Raw genomic sequence first — 23012 nt, forward strand, 5'->3', positions numbered from 1 at the left:
CTCCCATGTTTATTGCAACACTGTTCACAATAGCTAAGATTTTGAAGCAACCTAAGTGTCCATAAACAGATGAATGGATAAAGAAACTGTGATACATATACCACAATGGAGTCCTATTTAGCCATAAAATAAGAATAAGATCCTGTCATTTGCAACCACATGGATGGAACTTGAGGTCATTGTTTAAGTGAAGTAAGACAGGCACAGAAAGACAGACGTCTCATATTCTCACTTATTTGTGGGAGCAAAAAAATCAAAACAATTGAACTCATGGAGACAGAGAGTAGAAAGATGGATACCAGAGGCTGGGAAGGGTAGTGGGGTGCTGGGAGAGGCAAATGGGGATGTTTAATGGATACAAAAATTAGGAAAAATGAATAAGACCTAGTATTTGATAGCAAAACAGGATGACTACAGTCAATAATAATTTAGTTGTACATTTAAAAAAGAACTAAAAGAGTACAATTGTATTATTTTTAACAGAAAGGATAAATGCTTGAGGTGATCAATGCCATATTTACTCTGATGTGATTATTACTCATTGCATACCTGTATCAAATCATTTCATGTAACCCATAAATATATAGCTACAAATAAAAAATAAAATAAAATAAAATGATTTTGTATATTGACTTTGCATCTTGCAGCCTTAGAAATTCACTTATTACTTTTAGTTATTGCTTTGTAGGTTTCCTAAGATTTTCTGTATAAGCAAACATGCCATCTGCAAATAGAGACACTTATTTTCTTTCAACCTTCTTTATGCCTTCTTTTTTCTTGTCTTATTGCTGTAGCTAAGACGTCCAGTAAAATGCCAAATAGACATAAGACTGAAATCCTGTCTGGTTCCTGATTTTAGGGGAAAATGGTCAGCCTTTCATAATTAATTGTAATGTTAGTTATAGGTTTTTCTTAGCAGACCTTTATTTGCCTAGTAAGTTTTCTTTTATTTAAAGCTTACTCAGGGTGTTATTAAAGTCTTGAATGGGTGTTGAATTTTATTAAAGGTTTTTTCCTGTATCCATTAGGAAAACTGTATTTCTGTTAGTATGCTAAATTGCATTGATCTTTTTTTCAAATAAAGTAACAATGCATTTCTGAGAAGAACCACACATAGTCATAACATATTATGCATGCTTGATATCACTAGATTTTATTTGTTAAGGCTTTTTACATCTATGTAATGAAGGATATTCATCGGTTATTTTCTTGTAATTCCTTTCTTCAGGCTTATACAGGCTGCATTAAACTGGCTTCATAAATGAGTTGGAAAGTGTTTTCTCTCTATTTTTCTGAAAGACTTTGTATAAGGTTAATTTTATCTTTCTTAAATGTTGAATAGAAATCACTAGTAAAGTCATCTGGACCTGGAATTTGGGCTAAGGGAGGATATAAAATTATAAATTTATTTCTGTATTAGACAGAGTGTTATGTCTAATACTTTTTTATATCTAGTAAAATTTTAGGTCTAAATTTTATTATAATTTAGTAAATATATTGTCTAATTTCCTTAGTGATTATATAGAATTTTCAGAGTATCTACTTCTTTTTATGTTAGTTTTGATAAGGTACATTTTTAAGTAATTTTCCATTTCATGTAAATTTTTGGATATATTGTCATAATGTTATTTGTGATATTTCCTGATTCTCCTTTTAAAGTATGTAGGGTATGCAGGGATAGTGCCTCTCATTCCTAGTATTGGTTTTTGTGTTCTTCTTTTCTTGAACTGTCTAGCTAGGGGCTTATCAATTTTATTAGTCTTTTCAAAGAATGGCATTATTGAGTTTGTCCATTTTATCAATTGTTCATTTTTCTATTTTATTGCTTTCTACTCATCTCTATTGTTTTCATCTTTTTTGGGGGATCCTTTTTTGTTCTTTCCTGAGCTTTAAAGGTAGCTATGCAGTTTTGAACCTTATATTGTAAAATAAATATCTAAAGCTGTAAATTTTCCTCTGAGTCTTATTTTAGTTGTACTTCTTGAATTTTAAATATGTAGTATTTTTATTATAGTTAATGTATTTTAATATTATCTGACCTCTTTAGTGATTTCTTCTTTAATATGTGGATTATTAGTAATGTGTTATTTAATTTCCAAATATTTTGAAGCATTTAGATATCTTACTGCATGAAAAGATCAAAGGTTAATTCCTTATCTCTGTGTCTGATGTTCCTGCCCTTTATGACTCTCTTGCCTTGAGTGTGAGTAGGACCTGTGCCTGGGTTCTAGCCAATAGACTGTGGCCTGGAGAAAGGTCTCAAATCAGTAGAGTCTTTATTGAGCCAGCAGACCCAGTCAATACCTAGAACCTGGTGAGAACCTGGAGCAGAGAACCCAGCCTCGTGAGAACCTGGAATAGAGAACCCAATTGACCCTGGCTCAAAGTCCTGAATCCTAGAAACCATGAGATAATAAATGTGTGCAGTTTTAAGCTGCTCAGTTTGTTATAGTTTGTTAAGTAGTGATAGAAAATCAATAGTCTGACTGTTCTTGATTTTTTAAATTTAATTTTATTGTGGTCAGAAAACATACTCTATATGATTTCTGTTATTTCAAATTCATTTCTCTTTGTTTTCTGGCTAAACATATAATCTATACCAGTACCATATTCAGTTAGTATGAAGGTACAATCTGAAGATGTTAGAAGTATTTTTAGAGTACCAAATCTCAAATAGTTTTATAAATATCAAATAGTATGAGGTATTTGATAGTGTTCTAATACATCTTCTAAATCTTCATTGGTCATATGTCTATTTTTAATGTATCTTTCTAAAAACTGGACCCTTTTATTATTATTAAAAGTCTTTTTTATTTCTGATAATAACTGTCTTGAAGTCAGCTTTGTTTGATATTAATATAGCCACTCCAAGTTTCTTATGCTTAATTGTTTTCATTGTATATCTTTCCCATCTACTTACTTTTAAGCTACTCTAATACTTAAGGTCAATCTCTTTAGATAGCATATAATTTGGTCTGTTTTTTTTTTAAATAATCCATTCTGACTCTACATTTAAGCTAAAACAAGATACACATTGAGTTCATATGCCAATGATCAGTATTTTTCACTAATCAAGTGATCACTCAACTTTTCTGGTTCTGATAAATGTTGTCCAAGCTGGATTGTCTTATGTGTGTCTTAGATTTCTTCTTTCTTAGACCATATTCATTTGTACTTACATTTATTCAAAGTTCAAAGTAGATTATATCCTTGCCAAAATATTTCTAAAAAAGTCTCTGCTTCTATCTCATATTGGCTGCAAAATGCTGATTGTAGTTTTGTGGCAGTGTAATCCTCGCCTTTCTGGTCCTAGTACTTGATGTTTCAGTTCGCTCTATAAGACCATCGTTCTTTGTGCTATGTGAATGTGCGTGGTGTTTTAAACCATTTGACTAAGGAAAGTCACTTACTACTTGAATAAGAATCTGTAAGGCAGAAACTCAATTACATAGATACATGAATTCCATGATAATTCCAGGGTAATACCATGAGACATATCCTTGGGTTTGCAACACACCTATGAAGTAGGTTATACAGATACCAACTTGTGAATTATCCATATAATTAAGGCTCTTTGAAAACAAGACCAGGAGATAAAGCTACTTTTTAAAATTTATAGACTTACACATACATTTTGAAGAGTCTAGTTTATCCTATTATATATCTCTTTACATCCTCCCATCTATCATGTATGGTCAGGATGGAAGCACTCAACATTTTCAAGTTATTACTCCTTCAACTCAAAACTCCAGAAGTACACTAAATCATATATGTTGTTTTCTTACCAAGTAAAACCATGTGGAAATATAGTACATAAAATTGCCTTTGTTATTAAAAAGCATCATAATTACATTCAAGTGCTAGTGATGTTTAAGAAAAGATCGCATCTTTCTCTTTTTGTCTTTTTCTTTTCAGCCCTGTTCCTGTATTGGGTAATGGCCTTTATTACAAAAACAATAAAATTGGTTAAGTACTGTCAGTCTGGCTTGGACATATCAAACCTGCGTTTCTGCATCACAGGCATGATGGTCATCTTGAATGGGCTCTTGATGGCTGTGGAGATCAATGTCATTCGAGTCAGGGTAGGTAGCTAATGGCTTTTGTTTAGTTACTTGGATTCAAGACCCCAATATGAAAGATTACAGTTAGCTAGAAATCATTAGTATTGACAAGGATGAACACATGTATTTGATTTATATATATAAATATAAAGTTGAACTAATCACTAAATTCAGGCCATTAATGTTTCAGAAATCTTAGTGTGACCCTAGAAACTATTTATTCATTCACAAATATTGATTGATCAAATGCTTGCTATGTGTCAGATATTATGCTCAGTTTATATTACAGAAGAAATTGTTTTTAGGAGAAAGTTCAATCATCCATGATTGGTCTCAAAGCACACCTGGGTTAAGCAAGATACTGCATTCTCAGAAATTTAAAACTGAAAAGAAAATAATCTAATCCAGTTTGCTCATTTCGCTGATGAAGAAACATGTAGAGATAGCTTTGGCTATATATCCAAAGCAATATGGTCAAGACACACACCTGGTCTGTAATTGCAAATCGATTGTACTTTCCACCACTTAATACTGTCAGTTATGTTGTGTGAGATACTAGAGATAGATTTTCCAGTATTCATTTTTTATCAGAGAACTTTGAACTTGATCTGTGAGTAGAAAGATATGTGCTGCAATGAATGTGGAGAGTAGTCAGTTAACATCAGGAAACCATAGATCAAGAGACTCAATAATGGTGTTGATAATACATTTTAAAATCTAAACAATGTAAAAACCTTCATTTGGTTGACCCTATCATAGGATATCATGAAACATTGACTCTTAGTAAAAACTATCTTTTAAAAGGTTAAGTGATCTTTTAGAATTGACCCCAAGAGGATTACATGCAAAATTCTGGCATTAACTAGTTAATCTAGTCACAACAGAAGGAAATATCTCAAAGAATATTTCAGAAAGGGATGGAAGGAGGCATTAAAATAGAAATTTTGGTCACCTGAAATGAAAATGTAGAAAAGGTTGAAATTTTATTTTTAATATGTGGAAAATAATTGGACTAATTGTTATGCTGTGGAATTTTTTCTTGCCACAGAGATATGTATTTTTCATGAATCCTCAGAAAGTAAAGCCTCCTGAAGACCTCCAGGATCTGGGAGTGAGATTTCTTCAACCATTTGTGAATTTGCTGTCAAAAGCAACATACTGGTGGATGAACACACTTATTATATCTGCTCATAAAAAGCCTATTGATCTGAAGGCAATTGGAAAATTGCCAATAGCAATGAGAGCAGTAACAAATTATGTCTGCCTGAAAGATGCATATGAAGAACAAAAGGTAATTTAGCATCTGTCTTCCATGTGCTTAATTACAGAGAATGATCCTGTTGGCATGAACCTGGGAGGCAGAGCTTGCAGTGAGCCGGGATTGGGCCACTGCACTCCAGCCGGGGCGACAGAGTGAGACTCTGTCTCAAAAAAAAAAAAAAAAAAAAATATATATATATATATATACACACACACACACACACACACATATATACACACATATATACATATATACACATATACACACATATATATACAAGTGTATATATATACACACATATATACACGTATATATATACACACATATATATACACATTATATATATATATATATATACACACACACACACACACACACACATATACAAAGACACAAAGCTTAGGCCAGGCACGATGGCTCATGCCTATAATCCCAGCACCTTGGGAGGCCGAGGCAGGTGGATCACCTGAGGTCAGGAGTTTGAGACCAGCCTGACCAACATGGAGAAACCCCATCTTTACTAAAAATACAAAAATTAGCCAGGCATGGTGACGCATGCCTGTAATCCCAGCTACTTGGGAGGCTGAGGCAGGAGAATTGCTTGAACCCGGGAGGCGAAAGTTGTGGTGAGCCGAGATTGCACCATTGCACTCCAGCCTGGGCAACAAGAGTGAAACTCTGTCTCAAAAAAAAAAAAAAATGACACAAAGCTTAAATCATATCTATGGTTGAGGAAGAGCAGATTTCCTTCATCTGTCTTCCTCTGTACTTTTGAATCATGTTAATTGGGCCTGGAAGACTAGAAGAGCCAATGAAGTATACTTATATTAGTTGCTCCATTAATACATGAGGAAGGATAGAGTGAGTACTATCTTTTCTCTGGGACATGTCACCAAGTGGAAAGTAAGAATTAAGTTCAATGATCATGTATAACTAATCCATTACCATGTAATATTAATAACTCATGAAATTTTTGTTATTGTCTTTTCACAAGCATAATACGTTTGTTATATAAAGAGGTAAAATAGATACCAACTAATAATCACTCTTGAGAAATTAAAAACCTTACATTACTTAGTGACTAAAATTTAGCTTCTATAGTTCAAAATGAGAGACTAAATTAAATAAAAGGGCATTGTCTTCCTCTTCCATGTATCATCCTATATGGCTGTCAAAATTGGCTTCTTCTGGCACTTTTCCTAAGTATTCATTATTGTTTTAAAAAATTTAAAGATGAGAGTCTTTGGATATTTTCATTTTGTCTTTTATCATTCTAAATAGTCATGCATACTACCCACAGTGGTAGATGTGTTTTCTATTGCCATCATCTACAAATATCATTGCCATTTAAAATATTAGGATTCTTAACAACACTGGAAGGAAATAGAGTATGGTAAAACAGCTAATGAGTTTTTGGCTGTTCTAAATCAAGATCAATGAAGCATTTATGGTAAATGATGAAAATAATCTCTGTTTTGTGTCAGAAATATGTGTTATGAAATTAAATGGCAGGAAAAGGTTACAACAAATGAATCTGAGTCATTTCTCTGGTTTCACCTCTGGGAAAAGTATTGCATAAAATTTTTAAAACTGCTAAAGTAAAGATGTTTGCACTCTAGCCTAAGCATAGCTTAATTTTTCTTAGTTCTCTTTACAACAGAGATTAGCATGAACTTGGTGTGTTAACGTCTACATAAACTTTGGAAAACAAATTATTTATTTATTTTAACAGGGGGTTGCATAGGGAACATAATTGAGCTCTATTCTAGTGAGCTGACTTCCTTGTCACAATGAAAAAACTTTATCTACCTCCTCCCTAAATTTTAATTATGATGATTGCTCAGGTCTTAAAATTTTATTTACAACAAACAACTATAGCTCTGTGAAGCCATGAGTTGACTTAAGTATAAATGCTGTTCTTCATTTTGCATTTCTTTGAGGAATACCTAGGAAACACAAGTCTACCATAATTTTTTAAAGTATTGACTACCATTCAGGGAGATAAGAAATACCATGGAGGAGAAACAACTTGAAGTTGGGATAATCTGTTTTGTTTAGTTGGTAATTATTGGATAGGCAAACCTGTGGTGATGTAGTAACTCCAAAAGTCTTGACCAGTCTGCCTATAACCTTGATCTTTGTGCTTTACTCTTTTGCTTGCTATGCAATGCTATTTGGCAATTTTCATGACAAATATATATTTTCCGAATCAAAGAAAATTGAAAATGAATTAGGCTTTAAGAATCCTGTGCCATCCTTTGATAACTAAAATAATACAGAGTCTTAGAGAAACTGTCTTGTTTACTTCTCATTCTCTCTATTTTATTAAAATGCATTCAGTAGCTACTATTTTCATAGAAGGCAAGGATACAGAATTATGCATGCTATGCTGAAAGGCACACATTAACATCAATTTTTAAACCCTTAAAGTATTTTTTGAAGTATAAGAAGGAATTTCCATACATGAGATTAGTTACTGCTCTAAGCAGTTTTATTTTGTTACATCTGGTTTTTTTTTCTTCAGAAAAAAGTTGCAGATCATCCAAATCGGACTCCATCTATATGGCTTGCAATGTACAGAGCTTTTGGGCGACCAATTCTACTTAGTAGCACATTCCGCTATCTGGCTGACTTACTGGGTTTTGCTGGACCTCTTTGTATTTCTGGAATAGTTCAGCGTGTGAATGAAACCCAGAATGGGACAAATAACACAACTGGAGTAAGTTCCTGGTGATTTTCAACGGAAACATATTATTGATGGATTTCATTGTAATTATCACTTTTTATTAATGCAGTTTTATGAGTTGTTCAAATAGACTTTTTTTTCAGAGAATTGAATGCTTTCTAAAAGAAAGAAAACAGTAATTTTCCTTTTAGAAAAAAATCACGTGTTTATGTATTTATTCATTGAATGAATCTGGCCACCAAAATTATTTCTCAGATTCAGAGCCTATAAACATTTAACAGGCATTTACGGTATGCCAGAAACTTTGTGTAGAAATTGTGCATTGATTGTTTTATTTAATCTTTATAGGAATTCTTTAAAGAATTTTTATACATGACGGGTGGCTGAGTCACTTCTTTAGAGGCCTGTGACCAATAATACTAGCAATGTGATTTGTAATATTGTACATTTCTCTTTTCTTATATAATAAAAACCCACCACCCTGTTTCACAATGTTCAGGGCAAGTCACATTATGATATTTTATTAGACATTATGTTATTATATTGGGGCTATATAGTTAAAATACTGCGTGTTTACTATCATAAATATATAATTTTTATTTTCTATTTTTAATAAAGACTGCATTGTGAACTTCCTACTTTCTCTCTAAGTATTGATTTTTGTAGTTCCACATATAGAAACTATCACCAGATGAATCCATTTTCCTTTTCTATTCTCTCAATCTGATTTCCTGTCCTCTTTCCATCACCTATAAAAATGTTATGCAATATGAGAACTGACATTAAATGTTGCCTCTTCGGTGAAGCTTTTTCTGATCATCCTAGTTGGAATCTGACTCTCCTTGATAGTCCCTTAACACACTCTTTACTTTATGTTGGCACTTACTGAAGCCTGTTACTTAGAGATATGTTTATCTTCCTAGGTTGTAAGCTTATGAAACAATTACGGTGAGCCATTCATATTTGTGTTCACAATGCTTAGCCCAGATCCTTGCACACATTAGTGTTCAATTATAATGGAAATGAACCAGATATTTTCACCACTGAATACACTTTGGTGATGTTTTGTCCCTACTAGCCTAATTACATACGGATATCTAAATTCCACAGAGTTTATCCATTATCCTTCTCCCTTACATATATTAACCACATGTTTTGCTAAGAAAGAATAGGACTTGCACATTTGTATATATTCCCACAAAAAAGGAGGAAGGGACCAGAAGTAGACTTCTACTAGGTCTAAATCATAGAAAATAAAGAGTGTCCAAACTGATGTAATGTACTTAGTCAAATGTTATCTTTCCTTCTTTTCTAACAAACAAGTTACCATATGCTATCGTTACAAATAAAAATCAATTTTGGATATCCTTATGCTGAATTCAGTCATATTCCTACTAAAACAAAATTTTGTAAGTCATGTTTTGTTACTGGTAGTGTTGCATGGGTGATATAGCCAAATTACCTATTTTATAATTTATTATTTATCTTATTAGCATAAATTAAGATATCTGAAAATCAGAAAAAGGCAACTGAGTGGAATTATTTTAAATTAATAAGGCTACCAAAATTGTATATTTCTTCCATTGGTCTTGCTGGCCAACTACCAATTTTATAGTTTCTACTTCCAAATTAGAGTGTAAACTAACTTGTCTTTTTATTTGCTGCTTACCATTTTACTAAGGTTGGATACACCTTTGCAGGAAATGCATTCTAATTTTTTAAAAATAAATTCTACCTTTTTTTTCTTCAATTAGGTATTTCCATCACTCATTAATCAGTTAGGGATTTTATGGATTTACCTGGTTTGTATTGTATTTCACTGCTGTATAATAAATACATTGAATTTTTGTATTTAAATATTATGTATCTTTTAATAAATGCAAACTGTACACCTGGTCTATAAAAAGACGAGTTTTAATATGTCACTTTTTTTCTTTGGGGACCAGATTTCAGAAACCCTCTCATCAAAGGAATTTCTTGAAAACGCTTACGTTCTAGCAGTTCTTCTCTTCTTGGCTCTTATTCTGCAAAGGACATTTTTGCAGGCTTCCTACTATGTAACCATAGAGACTGGCATTAACCTCCGTGGAGCTCTGCTGGTATGTAAAGGCTGTGAATACTATTTGTTTCCTAAGAATGCTATATACCATTCAGTGATAAGAATAGCAGCAGTAGCTTCAGTTTTGTTTTTTCATTCCATTTTCATTTTGGTATTACAACAACAACGTTTCTATAATCTACTTAATGAAAGAAACAGAGCTAATTAATAAACCTATTGAATTAAAAATAACTTTCAAATAATGTTAAGAAAAATATTTTGAAATCTTACATTTATTTATCTCTTTCTGTTTGTTCTAGAGCTTATGCTTAAAGTTTAATGCATGTTTTTATTATATCACTAGAAAAAAGGAAGTCTGTATTTGGTTAAGGACTGAAAATAACTCTACTGAAGTAGAAATAACTGTAGTGGTTGATTTAAGAAGATGATCCTATAGAATTTTTCTTTTCTTTTTTCTCAAAAAAATTAAATGTTTGTTATTTATTTTCAGTGAAAATAATCATAGTGTCAATTTTAAGTTTAGAGCTTTATGTACTCTTTTTTTTTTTTTTGGTAGGCCATGATTTATAATAAAATCCTTAGGCTCTCTACGTCTAACTTATCCATGGGGGAGATGACTCTGGGGCAGATCAACAACTTAGTCGCCATTGAAACTAATCAACTCATGTGGTTTTTGTTCCTGTGTCCCAATCTATGGGCTATGCCTGTTCAGGTAGGTAGATAAATATAAGTAAGATTTTTGTCTGCAGAGGAAATAAAACAAAAAAAGCAGTAATGTATTTAGCTCTGTAAAAGGTGTATAGTTTTTGAATGTGCAAATATTACACTCTTTTATAGAAAAGGAAGCTGAGACTCAGAAATGTTATAGCATAGGTTAAGCAAGAGAAGTTTGAAATTATACTGCTCGGGTTCAAATATCTGCCCTACCCCCTCATTTACACAAGTGCTTAACTCCTCAAAGCCCTAGTTTTCTTAACTGTAAATGAGAATAATAATAGTACTTCTCATAAAGTTGTGGGAATTGTCAAGGTTAAATAGATTAATATGTCTATAACATCTAGTGTAGTGCCCAGCATTTCCTGGACATCCAGTAACTGTTAGCTGTTAGTATTATTGCCTCGATTCATGTAAGTCACAGAGCCATGGTTTGACCCCTTTTACTTTGGCAAGCTCTCTTATAGCATTTCTAAACGAGAGCAATTGCTTTAATCAATCCCATAGTTTCAGTAGTATATTGCAAAATGTCAAACTGCATAAAATGGTAGGAACAGTGACAAACTGGAGTGCTATTTAGCTATTTCCTATGTAAAATAACATTTTAGTAAAGACACGTTTTCTTCTTCCCCTAGCTGGGTAAAAATGGCAAAAGAAATATACTCAGTTTTTTCCTCTGTATAAACTGGACATTTTTAATTATCTCAAGTTTTGCATTCTGTAGATGAAGCTTAAGTGCTAGATCTTATTTGAAAAAATCTATCATCTAAGTCCCTGTGTCCCACATTTATTCAAGTGCATAAAGTAATAAAGATGCTAGTTTTTAACTTATTGTTTGCCTTTTCATTTTTTAATAGAAAACCAAGGCAAATAAAAGTGTATATTATGCACAGTGCTTGGCACAAAGTAGGATTTGAGATGTACTTTGTCTCATTTTATCAAAATATACTTATATAAAGGTGAATTAGGTAGCTGCCTAGGTGGTGTAATTTCAAGTGCACCAAAAGTCTCTGAATGACTGCATCATGGGTGACCTTAAGGAATTTTTTGTTTTTATTGGATATCTCAAACTACCTAATTAGTTAGGCAGTAAATGTGTCATTGGCCCCAGACAGCTGCTATTAAGCTATTATCATTGGCATATAGGCATAAATTATATACTTGAACTGCATGGATACAGTTCATTAATTGATGTTTTGAGCCATGATAAATCAGAGAGAGAGAGAATAGGATAGCAGGGGTAAATTCTGAGTTTTAAAGGAAAAAGAAGACAGTGGCAAACCAGAGAGGACAGGTCTGAATGGTTTTGCCTTTGGTTTGGGGAAAGAGAAGTATATTAAGATAGGACACCAACTTTAGCTTTTTAACAGTTTTAGTTACCATCTGCCTTCTTGTCAGTAAGTGATTTCTGAAGTCATAAGAAGGTGAGGAGCTCAGCTCATTCCTTTAGTCCACAGACAACCATCCTCTACTCACATGATGCTCCCCCCTACTTTTCATCCTCTCAGCCTTGAAAAGCTAGTACAATTCCAAGAGAATATAGAATGTCAAATTTATGGTGGGTGACAGCGTTTTCAAGAAAAAATTTATGCCCTTTTAAAAATCTGAAGACTACTTAAAAGGTTGGAAGCATCATGGGACCACTTTGCGAATTCATGCAATAAATTGGTTTGACATCAGTTGTACAGATTGTCATACTAAAAATACATTCCTAGCACTTAGCCTTCCCCAAATAAATCAGAGTAAAACCCAACTGTCACAGCTGGGTTGACTTGATGGTTAATTCTGTCCCTCTAGAGAACCCTAATACCGTTGACTTCCAAATAAACAATATAATAATTAAGAAATACTACATTTGCACTAAAAATTATGTCCTTTCATGCAATGGCTCCCACAACCCATTCATTTTCTCTTTTCCATGTGTTTTTCTCTCTAGATCATAATGGGCGTGATTCTGCTCTATAATTTACTTGGATCAAGTGCATTGGTCGGTGCAGCTGTCATTGTGCTCCTTGCGCCAATTCAGTACTTTATTGCTACAAAGTTGGCAGAGGCTCAGAAAAGTACACTTGTAAGTAACATCTTTTGGAAACTTAATTACAAAAATGAGAAATGCTGTTTTAATTTTATAATATAGGAAATTAATACATACCACTAAAGATAATTTGGAAACAATTCTATTTCCCTTCAGTTCTTCAGCAGCAAATGTGTATTTTCCATGTTGCGAAAACAATTTTTAAAAGTGGATTGGAAATTTAAAACTTGATGATCTTAGACTCAAAATACTAGAATCACCGTTCCCCATGTTTTAAAGTACCATGAGGTGATAAGGCTTTCAGTCTTCTTAGATCACTTGTCTAAAGAATCTTAAGCGTACTTTGAGGCTAGTGAATGTCAGTTATTGACACACAAGAAATGGATCAAGGTGCAAGTGAAGGGTCAAGTTTGCTGCTTCTGAAATTATATTTCCCTAGGGTAGACTCAAAGCATGTGAGGATCTATGGAGTCACATTGACATGTTTCAGTGGCAGCTGCTCTTGCTGAATATATTTCTGGTCAACTTGGCAAGCAAGAAAAAGCCCAATTATTGACCTTTTCTGGCTTCAATTTGCCATGAAATCATTTCATTTGAGCACGAATTTGCTGCTTTTAGAGAAATCTTTGCAAATAATAAATTGTTGACAGCATGTTTACAAATAAAGTTTGATTAAATATGAGCAAGGCTGTCTGTAAATCAGGCATAAAATGTGAAGATGCTGCCACTGACAGGATTGTTTCTCAAGTTCGTGTTTCTACTATGACAAGCGAGTTGCACGTCACGCAAGCGGTGTTTATCACTTGTTTTTCTGCTCCTTTAGGTAGGTTACTCATTATTTCTGTCTGAGCCAGCTATCCTTTTTACTCCAGCACACAAATACAGAAAGGTGTGGAAGGGGAGCTTAGGAGAGATATGATGATTCCCAAACATCTGTCTTTCATTTAGCTATTCATACCATATTCATTCACTCATTGAACAATCATTTGATAGGCATTTAAACACCCTGTAAAGACAAAACGTTGAACAAAAACCAGGCTGTTTGCTACTTTTGCTTTCTCCTATCTGTCTTTTGACCACTCTACTGCCCCTTTTGATAGTTAATTAGTCATATATTACCTTGTTAGTAATTCTAGTATGACATGTGGTGATGAAGGAAGCTGAAACAGCTGGCTAAAATGAAGCTTTCGTATCTGCTACAAATCTCTCTATGATTATTCCAAGTTGTTAGTAAATCTAACTTAGGCCTTACCCAAGAACTTACAAAGAAGTATGTGGAAATCTCTTGATAGCTAAGATAATAGGCTTAGTTTCAATAACTGTATTATGAAGATGCAATATGAATGCACAGAACACTGTACCCTCATATTTTCAAATAAGAAGCCCAGTAACTTTTCTTAAATTTATTATTTTCCTTCTTGTAAGTATGAGTGATAGAGTTGACTGCAGAAGAAATTAAGTTAGATGTTAGGAGTCATTATAAGTCTCCTTATTATTTAAATTTATGTCTATATTATCTGCAGACATGATTCAAGGAAATCACGTGAAACTTTAGAAAATTATTTTTAGCTTTTATGTAAACCAAAGCAACAGAGACATACATGTTTTTAAGTGGAAAGAAATGTTGAGGCCATCTCATTAAACTCTTTATTTCATGAAGCACAAAGGGTTTAACTGCTTCTCCTGGGAACTTCACAACCTAATTAGTGAGTGGCAGGGCCAGTCTGAAATCAAGGTCTCCTCAATCCCTGTCCATTACATGGTTCTGCCTTTCTGATTCACTTGGATGCAGCTGGTATTATTTTTCTTCCTTTGTTTTATAGGATTATTCCACTGAGAGACTCAAGAAAACAAATGAAATATTGAAAGGCATCAAACTCCTAAAATTGTATGCCTGGGAACACATTTTCTGCAAAAGTGTGGAGGAAACAAGAATGAAAGAACTATCTAGTCTCAAAACCTTTGCACTATATACATCACTCTCCAGTAAGTTGCTGTTGCTCTAAGAACAGGCGACTTTAAGGGCAACCAGAATAACCAACAGTCTATTCAGTTTAGATTGTGATCAATGAAACATTCTAGTTCTTCAAGGACACCTATTTATTTTCTAAACACGTGCTGTCCAATAGCCACCAGCCACACAAGGCTATCTATTTACATTTAAATTAAAGACCAAAGTAAGCACAGGTTTAGAGTCAAGTAGACCTGAATTTGATTCCTCACAACTAGTGTGCCCTTGGCCATGTTACTCTACAAACTGAAATCGTTGGTTTTCTTCATCAGTAAAATGAAGATGGTGATAATAGTAACTGTAATTAAAACCCTCGTTATCTGTTCAGTTAGGATAAATAGTTGGTTTTTAGTAAAAAAGTAAAACTTTGTTTACTGAAATTGATTTGACTACATTACGATTGATCTTCTTATCCCCAAAGATCCTTTAACTATTTTTCCATTTGTCTCAGAATACTCATGGGTAGCACTTGTGGCTGCAGCTTTTACTCCGAGAAAACTTTGCCACAAAATATCTCGCTTTTATTATTATTTTGCATCACTCTAGGATATCGACTTTGGAAACAAAAGACATCGTTCTATTTGTAGCATTCTGTTTTTAGTAGTGGTGTTTCCATTTACAAAATATAGTAACTCTCAATCGCTAAAAATGTCAAATCCTAGAAATCATAGCATTCTTTTTTTTTAAATTATACTTTAAGTTCTAGGGTACATGTGCACAATGTGCAGGTTTGTTACATATATATACATGTGTCATGTTGGTGTGCTGCACCCATTAACTTGTCATTTACATTAGGTATATCTCCTAATGCTATCCCTCCCCTCTCCCCACACCCCACGACAGGCCCCGGTGTGTGATGTGAGGGGTCCAAGTGTTTTCATTGTTCAGTTCCCACCTATGAGTGAGAACATGTGGTGTTTGGTTTTTTGTCCCTGCAATAGTTTGCTGAGAATGATGGTTTCCAGCTTCATCCATGTCCCTACATGAACTCATCCTTTTTTATGGCTGCATAGTATTCCATGGTATATATGTGCCACATTTTCTTACTCCAGTCTATCATTGTTGGACATTTGGGTTGGTCCAAGTCTTTGCTATTGTGAATAGTGCTGCAATAAACACACGTGTGAATGTCTCTTTATAGCAGCATGATTTATAATCCTTTGGGTATATACCCAGTAATGGGATTGCTGGGCCAAATGGTATTTCTAGTTCTAGATCCTTGAGGAATCACCACACTGTCTTCCACAATGGTTGAACCAGTTTATAGTCCCACGAACAGTGTAAAAGTGTTCCTATTTCTCCACATCCTCTCCAGCACCTGTTGTTTCCTGACTTTTTAATGATCGCCATTCTAACTGGTATGAGATGGTATCTCATTGTGGTTTTAATTTGCATTTCTCTGATGGCCAGTGATGATGAGCATTTTTTCATGTATCTGTTGGCTGCATAAATGTCTTCTTTTGAGAAGTGTCTGTTCAGACCCTTTGCCCACTTTTTGATGGGGTTGTTTGTTTTTTTCTTGTAAATTTGTTTGAGTTCTTTGTAGATTCTGGATATTAGCCCTTTGTCAGATGAGTAGATTGCAAAAATTTTCTCCCATTCTGTAGGTTGCCTGTTTACTTTGATGGTAGTTTCTTTTGCTGTGCAGAAGCTCTTTAGTTTAGTTAGATCCCATTTGTCAATTTTGGCTTTTGTTGCCATTGCTTTTGGTGTTTTAGTCATGAAGTCCTTGCCCATGCCAATGTCCTGAATGGTATTGCCTAGGTTTTCTTCTAGGGTTTTTATGGTTTTAGGTCTAACATTTAAGTCTTTAATCCATTTTGAATTATTTTTTGTATAAGGTGTAAAGAAGGGATCTAGTTTCAGCTTTCTACATATGGCTAGCCAGTTTTCCCAGCACCATTTATTAAATAGAGTATCATTTCACCATTTCTTGTTTTTGTCAGGTTTGTCAAAGATCAGATGGTTATAGATGTGTGGTATTATTTCTGAGGGCTCTGTTCTGTTCCGTTGGTCTATATCTCTATTTTGGTACCAGTACCATGCTGTTTTGGTTACTGTAGCCTTGTAGTATGGTTTGAAGTCAGGTAGCATGATGCCTCCAGGTGTTCTTTTGGCTTAGCATTGTCTTGGCAATGTGGGCTCTTTTTTGGTTCCATATGAAATTTAAAGTAGTTTTTTTCAATTCTGTGAAGAAAGTCATTGCTAGCTTGATGGGGATAGCATTGAATCTATAAATTACCTTGGGCAGTATGGCCATTTTCATGATATTGATTCTTCCTATCCATGAGCATGGAATGTTCTTCCATTTGTTTGTGTCCTCTTTTATTTCATTGAGCAGTGGTTTGTAGTTCTCCTTGAAGAGGTCCTTCATATCCCTTGTAGGTTGTATTTCTAGGTATTTTATTCTCTTTGTAGCAATTGTGAATGGGAGTTCACTCATGATTTGGCTCTGTTTGTCTACTATTGGTGTATAGGAATGTTTGTGATTTTTGCACATTGATTTTGTATCCTGAGACTTTGCTGAAGTTGCTTATCAGCTGAAGGAGATTTGGGGCTGAGACATTGGGGTTTTCTAGATATACAATCATGTCATCTGCAAACAGGGATAATTTGACTTCCTCTTTTTCTAGTTGAATACCCTTTATTTCTTTCTCCTGCCTGATTGCCCTGGCCAGTACTTCCAACACTATGCTGAATAGGAGTGGTGAGAGAGGGCATCCCTGTCTTGTGCCAGTTTTCAAAGGGAATGCTTCCAGTTTTTGCCTATTCGGTATGATATTGGCTGTGGGTTTGTCATAAATAGCTCTTATTATTTTGAGATACGTCCCATCAATACCAATTTATTGAGAGTTTTTAGCATGAAGGGCTGTTGAATTTTGTCAAAGTCCTTTTCTGCATCTACTGAGATAATCATGTGGTTTTTGTCTTTGGTTCTGTTTATATGCTGGATTTGCATATGTTGAACGAGGCTTTGCATCCCAGGGATGAAGCCCACTTGATCATGGTGGATAAGATTTTTGATGTGCTGCTGGATTCAGTTTACCAGTATTTTATTGAGGATTTTTGCATCTATGTTCATCAGGGATATTGGTCTAAAATTCTCTTTTTTTTGTTGTGTCTCTGCCAGGCTTTGGTATCAGGATGATGCTGGCCTCATAAAATGAATTAGCGAGGATTCCCTCTTTTTATGTTGATTGGAATAGTTTCAGAAGGATGGTACCAGCTCCTCCTTGTACCTCTGGTAGAATTCAGCTGTGAATCCATCTGGTCCTGGACTGTTTTTGGTTGGTAGGCTATTAATTATTGCTTCATTTCAGAGCCTGTTATTGGTCTATTCAGGGATTCAACTTCTTCCTGGTTTAGTGTTGGGAGGGTGTATGTGTCCAGGAATTTATCCATTTCTTCTAGATTTTCTAGTTTATTTGCATAGAGGTGTTTATAGTATTCTCTGATGGTAGTTTGTATTTCTGTGGGATCAGTGGTGATATCCCCTTTATCATTATTTTTGCATCTATTTGATTCTTCTCTCTTTTCTCATTAGTCTTGTTAGTGGTATATCTATTTTGTTGATCTTTTCAAAAAACCAGCTCCTGAATTCATTTATTTTTTGAAGGGTTTTTTGTGTCTCTATTTCCTTCAGTTCTGCTCTGATCTAAGTTATTTCTTGCCTTCTGCTAGCTTTTGAATTTGTTTGCTCTTGCTTCTCTAGTTCTTTTAATTGTGATGTTAGGGTGTCCGTTTTAGATCTTTCCTGCTTTCTCTTGTGGGCATTTAGTGCTATAAATTTCCCTCTACACACTGCTTTAAATGTGTCCCAGAGATTCTGGTATGTTGTGTCTTTGTTCTCGTTGGTTTCAAAGAACATCTTTATTTCTGCCTTCATTTCGTTATGTACCCAGTAGTCATTCAGGAGCAGGTTGTTCAGTTTCCATGTAGTTGAGCGGTTTTGAGTGAGTTTCTTAATCCTGATTTCTAGTTTGATTGCACTGTGGTCTGAGAGACAGTTTGTTATAATTTCTGTTCTTTTACATTTGCTGAGGAGTGCTTTACTTCCAACTATGTGGTCAATTTTGGAATAGGTGTGACTCAGAAGGATGTATATTCTGTTGATTTGGGGTGGAGAGTTCTGTAGATGTCTATTTGTTCTGCTTGGTGCAGAGCTGAGTTCAATTCCTGGATATCCTTGTTAACTTTCTGTCTCGTTGATCTGTCTAATGTTGACAGTGGGGTGTTAAAGTCTCCCATTATTATTGTGTGGAACTGTAAGTCTCTTTGTAGGTCTCTAAGGACTTGCTTTATGAATCTGGGGGCTCCTGTATTGGGTGCATATATATTTAGGATAGTTAGCTCTTCTTGTTGAGTTGATCCCTTTACCATTGTATAATGGCCTTCTTTGTCTCTTTTGATCTTGTTGGTTTAAAGTCTGTTTTATCTGAGACTAGGATTGCAACCTATGCCTTTTTTTGTTTTCCATTTGCTTGGTAGATCTTCCTCCATCTCTTTATTTTGAGCCTATGTGTGTCTCTACACGTGAGATGGGTTTCCTGAATACAGCACACTGATGGGTCATGACTCTTTATCCAATTTGCCAGTGTGTGTCTTTTAATTGGAGCATTTAGCCCATTTACTTTTAAGGTTAATATTGTTATGTGTAAATTTGATCCTGTCATTATGATGTTAGCTGGTTATTTTGCTCGTTAGTTGATGCAGTTTCTTCCTAGCATCGATGGGCTTTAAAATTTGGCATGTTTTTGCAGTGGCTGGTACCAGTTGTTCCCTTCCATGTTTATTGCTTCCTTCAGGAGCTCTTGTAGGGCAGGTCTGGTAGTGACAAAATCTCTCAGCATTTGCTTATCTGTAGAGTATTTTATTTCTCCTTCACTTATGAAGCTTAGTTTGGCTGGATATGAAATTCTGGGTTGAAAATTCTTTACTTTAAGAATGTCAAATATTGGTCCCCACTCTCTTCTGGCTTGTAGAGTTTCTGTCAAGAGATCCCCTGTTAGTCTGATGGGCTTCTCTTTGTGGGTAACCCGACCTTTCTCTCTGGCTGCCCTTAACATTTTTTCCTTCGTTTCAACTTTGGTGAATCTGACAATTATGTGTCTTGGAGTTGCTCTTCTCGAGGATTATCTTTGTGGCGTTCTCTGTATTTCCTGAATTTGAATGTTGGCCTGCCTTGCTAGGTTGGGGAAGTCCTCCTGGATAATATCCTGCAGAGTGTTTTCCAGCTTGGTTCCATTCTCCCTGTCACTTTCAGGTACCCCAATCAGATGTAGATTTGGTCTTTTCATATAGTCCCATATTTCTTGGAGGCTTGTTCTTTTCTTTTTACTCTTTTTTCTCTAAAGTTCTCACTTCATTTCATTCATTTGATCTTCCATCACTGATATCCTTTCCTCCAGTTGATCAAATCAGCTACTGAAGCTTGTGCATGCGTCATGTAGTTATGGTGCCATGGTTTTCAGATCCATCAGGTCATTTAAGGACTTCTCTACACTGGTTATTCTAGTTAGTCATTTGTCTAATCTTTTTTCAAGGTTTTTAGCTTGTTTGTGATGGGTTTGAACTTCCTCCTTTAGCTCAGAGAAGTTTGATCGTCTGAAGCCTTCTTCTATCAACTCGTCAAAGTCATTCTCCGTCCTGCTTTGTTCCGTTGCTGGCGAGGAGCTGCGTTCTTTTGGAGGGGGAGAGGCGCTCTGATTTTTAGAATTTTCAGTTTTTCTGCTCTGTTTTTTCCCCCATCTTTGTGGTTTTATCTACCTTTGGTCTTTGATGGTGGTGATGTACAGATGGGGTTTTGGTGTGGATGTCCTTTCTGTTTGTTACTTTTCCTTCTAATAATCAGGACCCTCAGCTGCAGGTCTGCTGGAGTTTGATGGAGGTCCACTCCAGACCCTGTTTGCCTGGGTATCAGCAGCGGAGGCTGCAGAACAGAGAATATTGCTGAACAGCAAATGTTGCTGCCTGATCGTTCCTCTGGAAGCTTCGTCTCAGAGGGGTACCCGGCCGTGTGAGGTGTCAGTCTGCCCCTACTGGGGGTGCCTCCCAGTTAGGCTACTTGGGGGTCAGGGACCCACTTGAGGAGGCAGTCTCTCCATTCTCAGATCCCAAACTCCATGCTAGGAGAACCACTACTCTCTTCAAAGCTGTCAGACAGGGACATTTAAGTCTGCAGAGGTTTTTTCTGCCTTTTGTTTGGCTATGCCCTGCCCCCAGAGGTGGAGTCTACAGAGGCAGGCAGGTCTCCTTGAGCTGCGGTGGGTTCCACCCAGTTTGAGCTTCCTGGCTGCTCTGTTTACCTACTCAAGCCTCAGCAATGGCGGATGCCCCTCCCCCAGCCTCGCTGCCACCTTGCAGTTCGATCTCAGACTGCTGTGCTAGCAATAAGTGAGGCTCCATGGGTGTGGGACCCTCCGAGCCAGGCGCGGGATATGATCTCCTGGTGTGCTGTTTGCTAAGACCGTTGGAAAAGCACAGTATTAGAGTGGGAGTGACCCGATTTTCCAGGTGCCGTCTGTCACAGCCTCCCTTGGCTAGGAAAGGGAATTCCCTGACCCCTTGTGCTTCCTGGGTGAGGCGATGCCTTGCCCTGCTTTGGCTCATGCTCGGTGGGCTGCACCCACTGTCCTGCACCCACTGTCCAACAAGCCCCAGTGACATGAACCTGGTACCTCAGTTGGAAATGCAGAAATCACCCGTCTTCTGCGTCGTTCACACTGGTAGCTGCAGACTGGAGCTGTTCCTATTTGGCCATCTTGGAACTCCCTCGAAATCATAGCATTCTTATGTGTGATGTTAACATCTTTCTCAAACAGCATTGGCTGAAGATTCATTTGATGAATTCGGTTTTTTCCTAAATAGATGATTCAGATGATTGCAACGATTCTCTTGTTAGTTCTGTTTAGAAGTAACTCCAAGAACAGTTTTTACATTTTATTTTCACATTAAAAATCAATCAGATTTGCTTCAGCCTCAAAGAGTGTGTTTATGTAAAACTAAATGAGTACTGGCAGTGAGATACACTTTGTTTTTTCTAAACGGGAAAAGGGTTAAAAATATTTGCAGTTTTTAAACTTGTCTCCTTGGGAGCTTATGATGTGATATTTTCTTGAAGATTGTCAAGAAAACTTAGCCATTTTTGAAAACTGAGGAGAAAAAAATACCATTTTCAGGTAAAGGAAGCCAAACTTCGTTCACATAAAACCCTTTTTTCCAATATATTTTCAAAAATTTCAAAATAGAGACTTCTTTCATCCTCAACTCTAACTTTAAAAACAACTGTTACAAAAATATTGTTTTTTCCCTCAAAGTATGACTGAGTATTCTCATGAATAACAGGGTTTATGTTAGTATACTTTACACAAACTTAGCAAAACTACTCCCACTAATATTTGATTTGATTTATGTGTCAGTTTTGCTCATCTTTGTTGCTCCCAAGACCTTTAACAAATTAAAATTTTGGAAGTTTATATATTGTTTTCTCTTGAATTATAAACTCCTTTAGAGTTTAAATATTATAAACATTTCTTTTTTGAAATAGATTTAGAGAAAATATTTGGCTTATATAGCCCCTTTATTCTAGCCCTAATGCTTGATACATTAGACATAAAGTTGGAAGGAGTTTTATCTTCCAGCAATGCACCACTAACATAGTGTCAAAATGCTAGAAGACAGGATGATCAAGATTCACTTGCTTATATTGTGCTACTCTAAGTTGGTGACCCCTTCAATACATCCTTCTCTTCAGGGGACTGAAATTCTCATAAGAAGGATGGATGCAGCCAAGAATAATAACAATAACAACAACAACAACAACAAAGATATATTGAGAGTATACTTAGCCAATTATTGCCATAAGTGGTTTTTCATATACCATCTCATTTAATTATTACAACAGCCCAGTGGCTTTGATTCTATTATTTATTTTTATATATTGTTTGAGACAAGGTCTCACTCTATCACCCAGGCCAGAGTGCAGCAGTGCAAACATAGCTCACTGCAGCCTTTAATTGCTGGGCTCAAGTGCTTCCACCTCACAAAGTGGTGGGATTACAGGCATGAGCCACAATGCCTGGCCTAGATTTTATTATTAACTCCACTTTAGAATTAAAAGATTGACATATAAAGAACTTAGGTAACCTGAACTTCTTTCAAATCATCCAGCTACTAAAGGGCTGAG

The 23012-nt window shown here is 35.5% G+C and overlaps 1 protein-coding gene across 6 annotated transcripts in view; it reads left to right on the forward strand.

The window, feature by feature from the left end:
* The window catches only part of ABCC9 (ATP binding cassette subfamily C member 9), a 147863-nt gene that overhangs the window by 24929 nt on the left and 99922 nt on the right, over positions 1-23012 (forward strand). For all 6 annotated transcript variants that reach the window (XM_063694122.1, XM_055358453.2, XM_055358454.2 and 3 more), the window contains 7 exons: positions 3916-4082; positions 5110-5352; positions 7847-8041; positions 9955-10107; positions 10624-10779; positions 12718-12852; positions 14640-14802. In XM_063694122.1, the coding sequence (XP_063550192.1) occupies positions 3916-4082; positions 5110-5352; positions 7847-8041; positions 9955-10107; positions 10624-10779; positions 12718-12852; positions 14640-14802 (1212 nt within the window). The remainder of the gene's footprint in view (positions 1-3915; positions 4083-5109; positions 5353-7846; positions 8042-9954; positions 10108-10623; positions 10780-12717; positions 12853-14639; positions 14803-23012) is intronic.

This window comes from Gorilla gorilla, chromosome 10, assembly GCF_029281585.2.
Source record: "Gorilla gorilla gorilla isolate KB3781 chromosome 10, NHGRI_mGorGor1-v2.1_pri, whole genome shotgun sequence".
Lineage (NCBI taxonomy): Eukaryota > Metazoa > Chordata > Mammalia > Primates > Hominidae > Gorilla > Gorilla gorilla.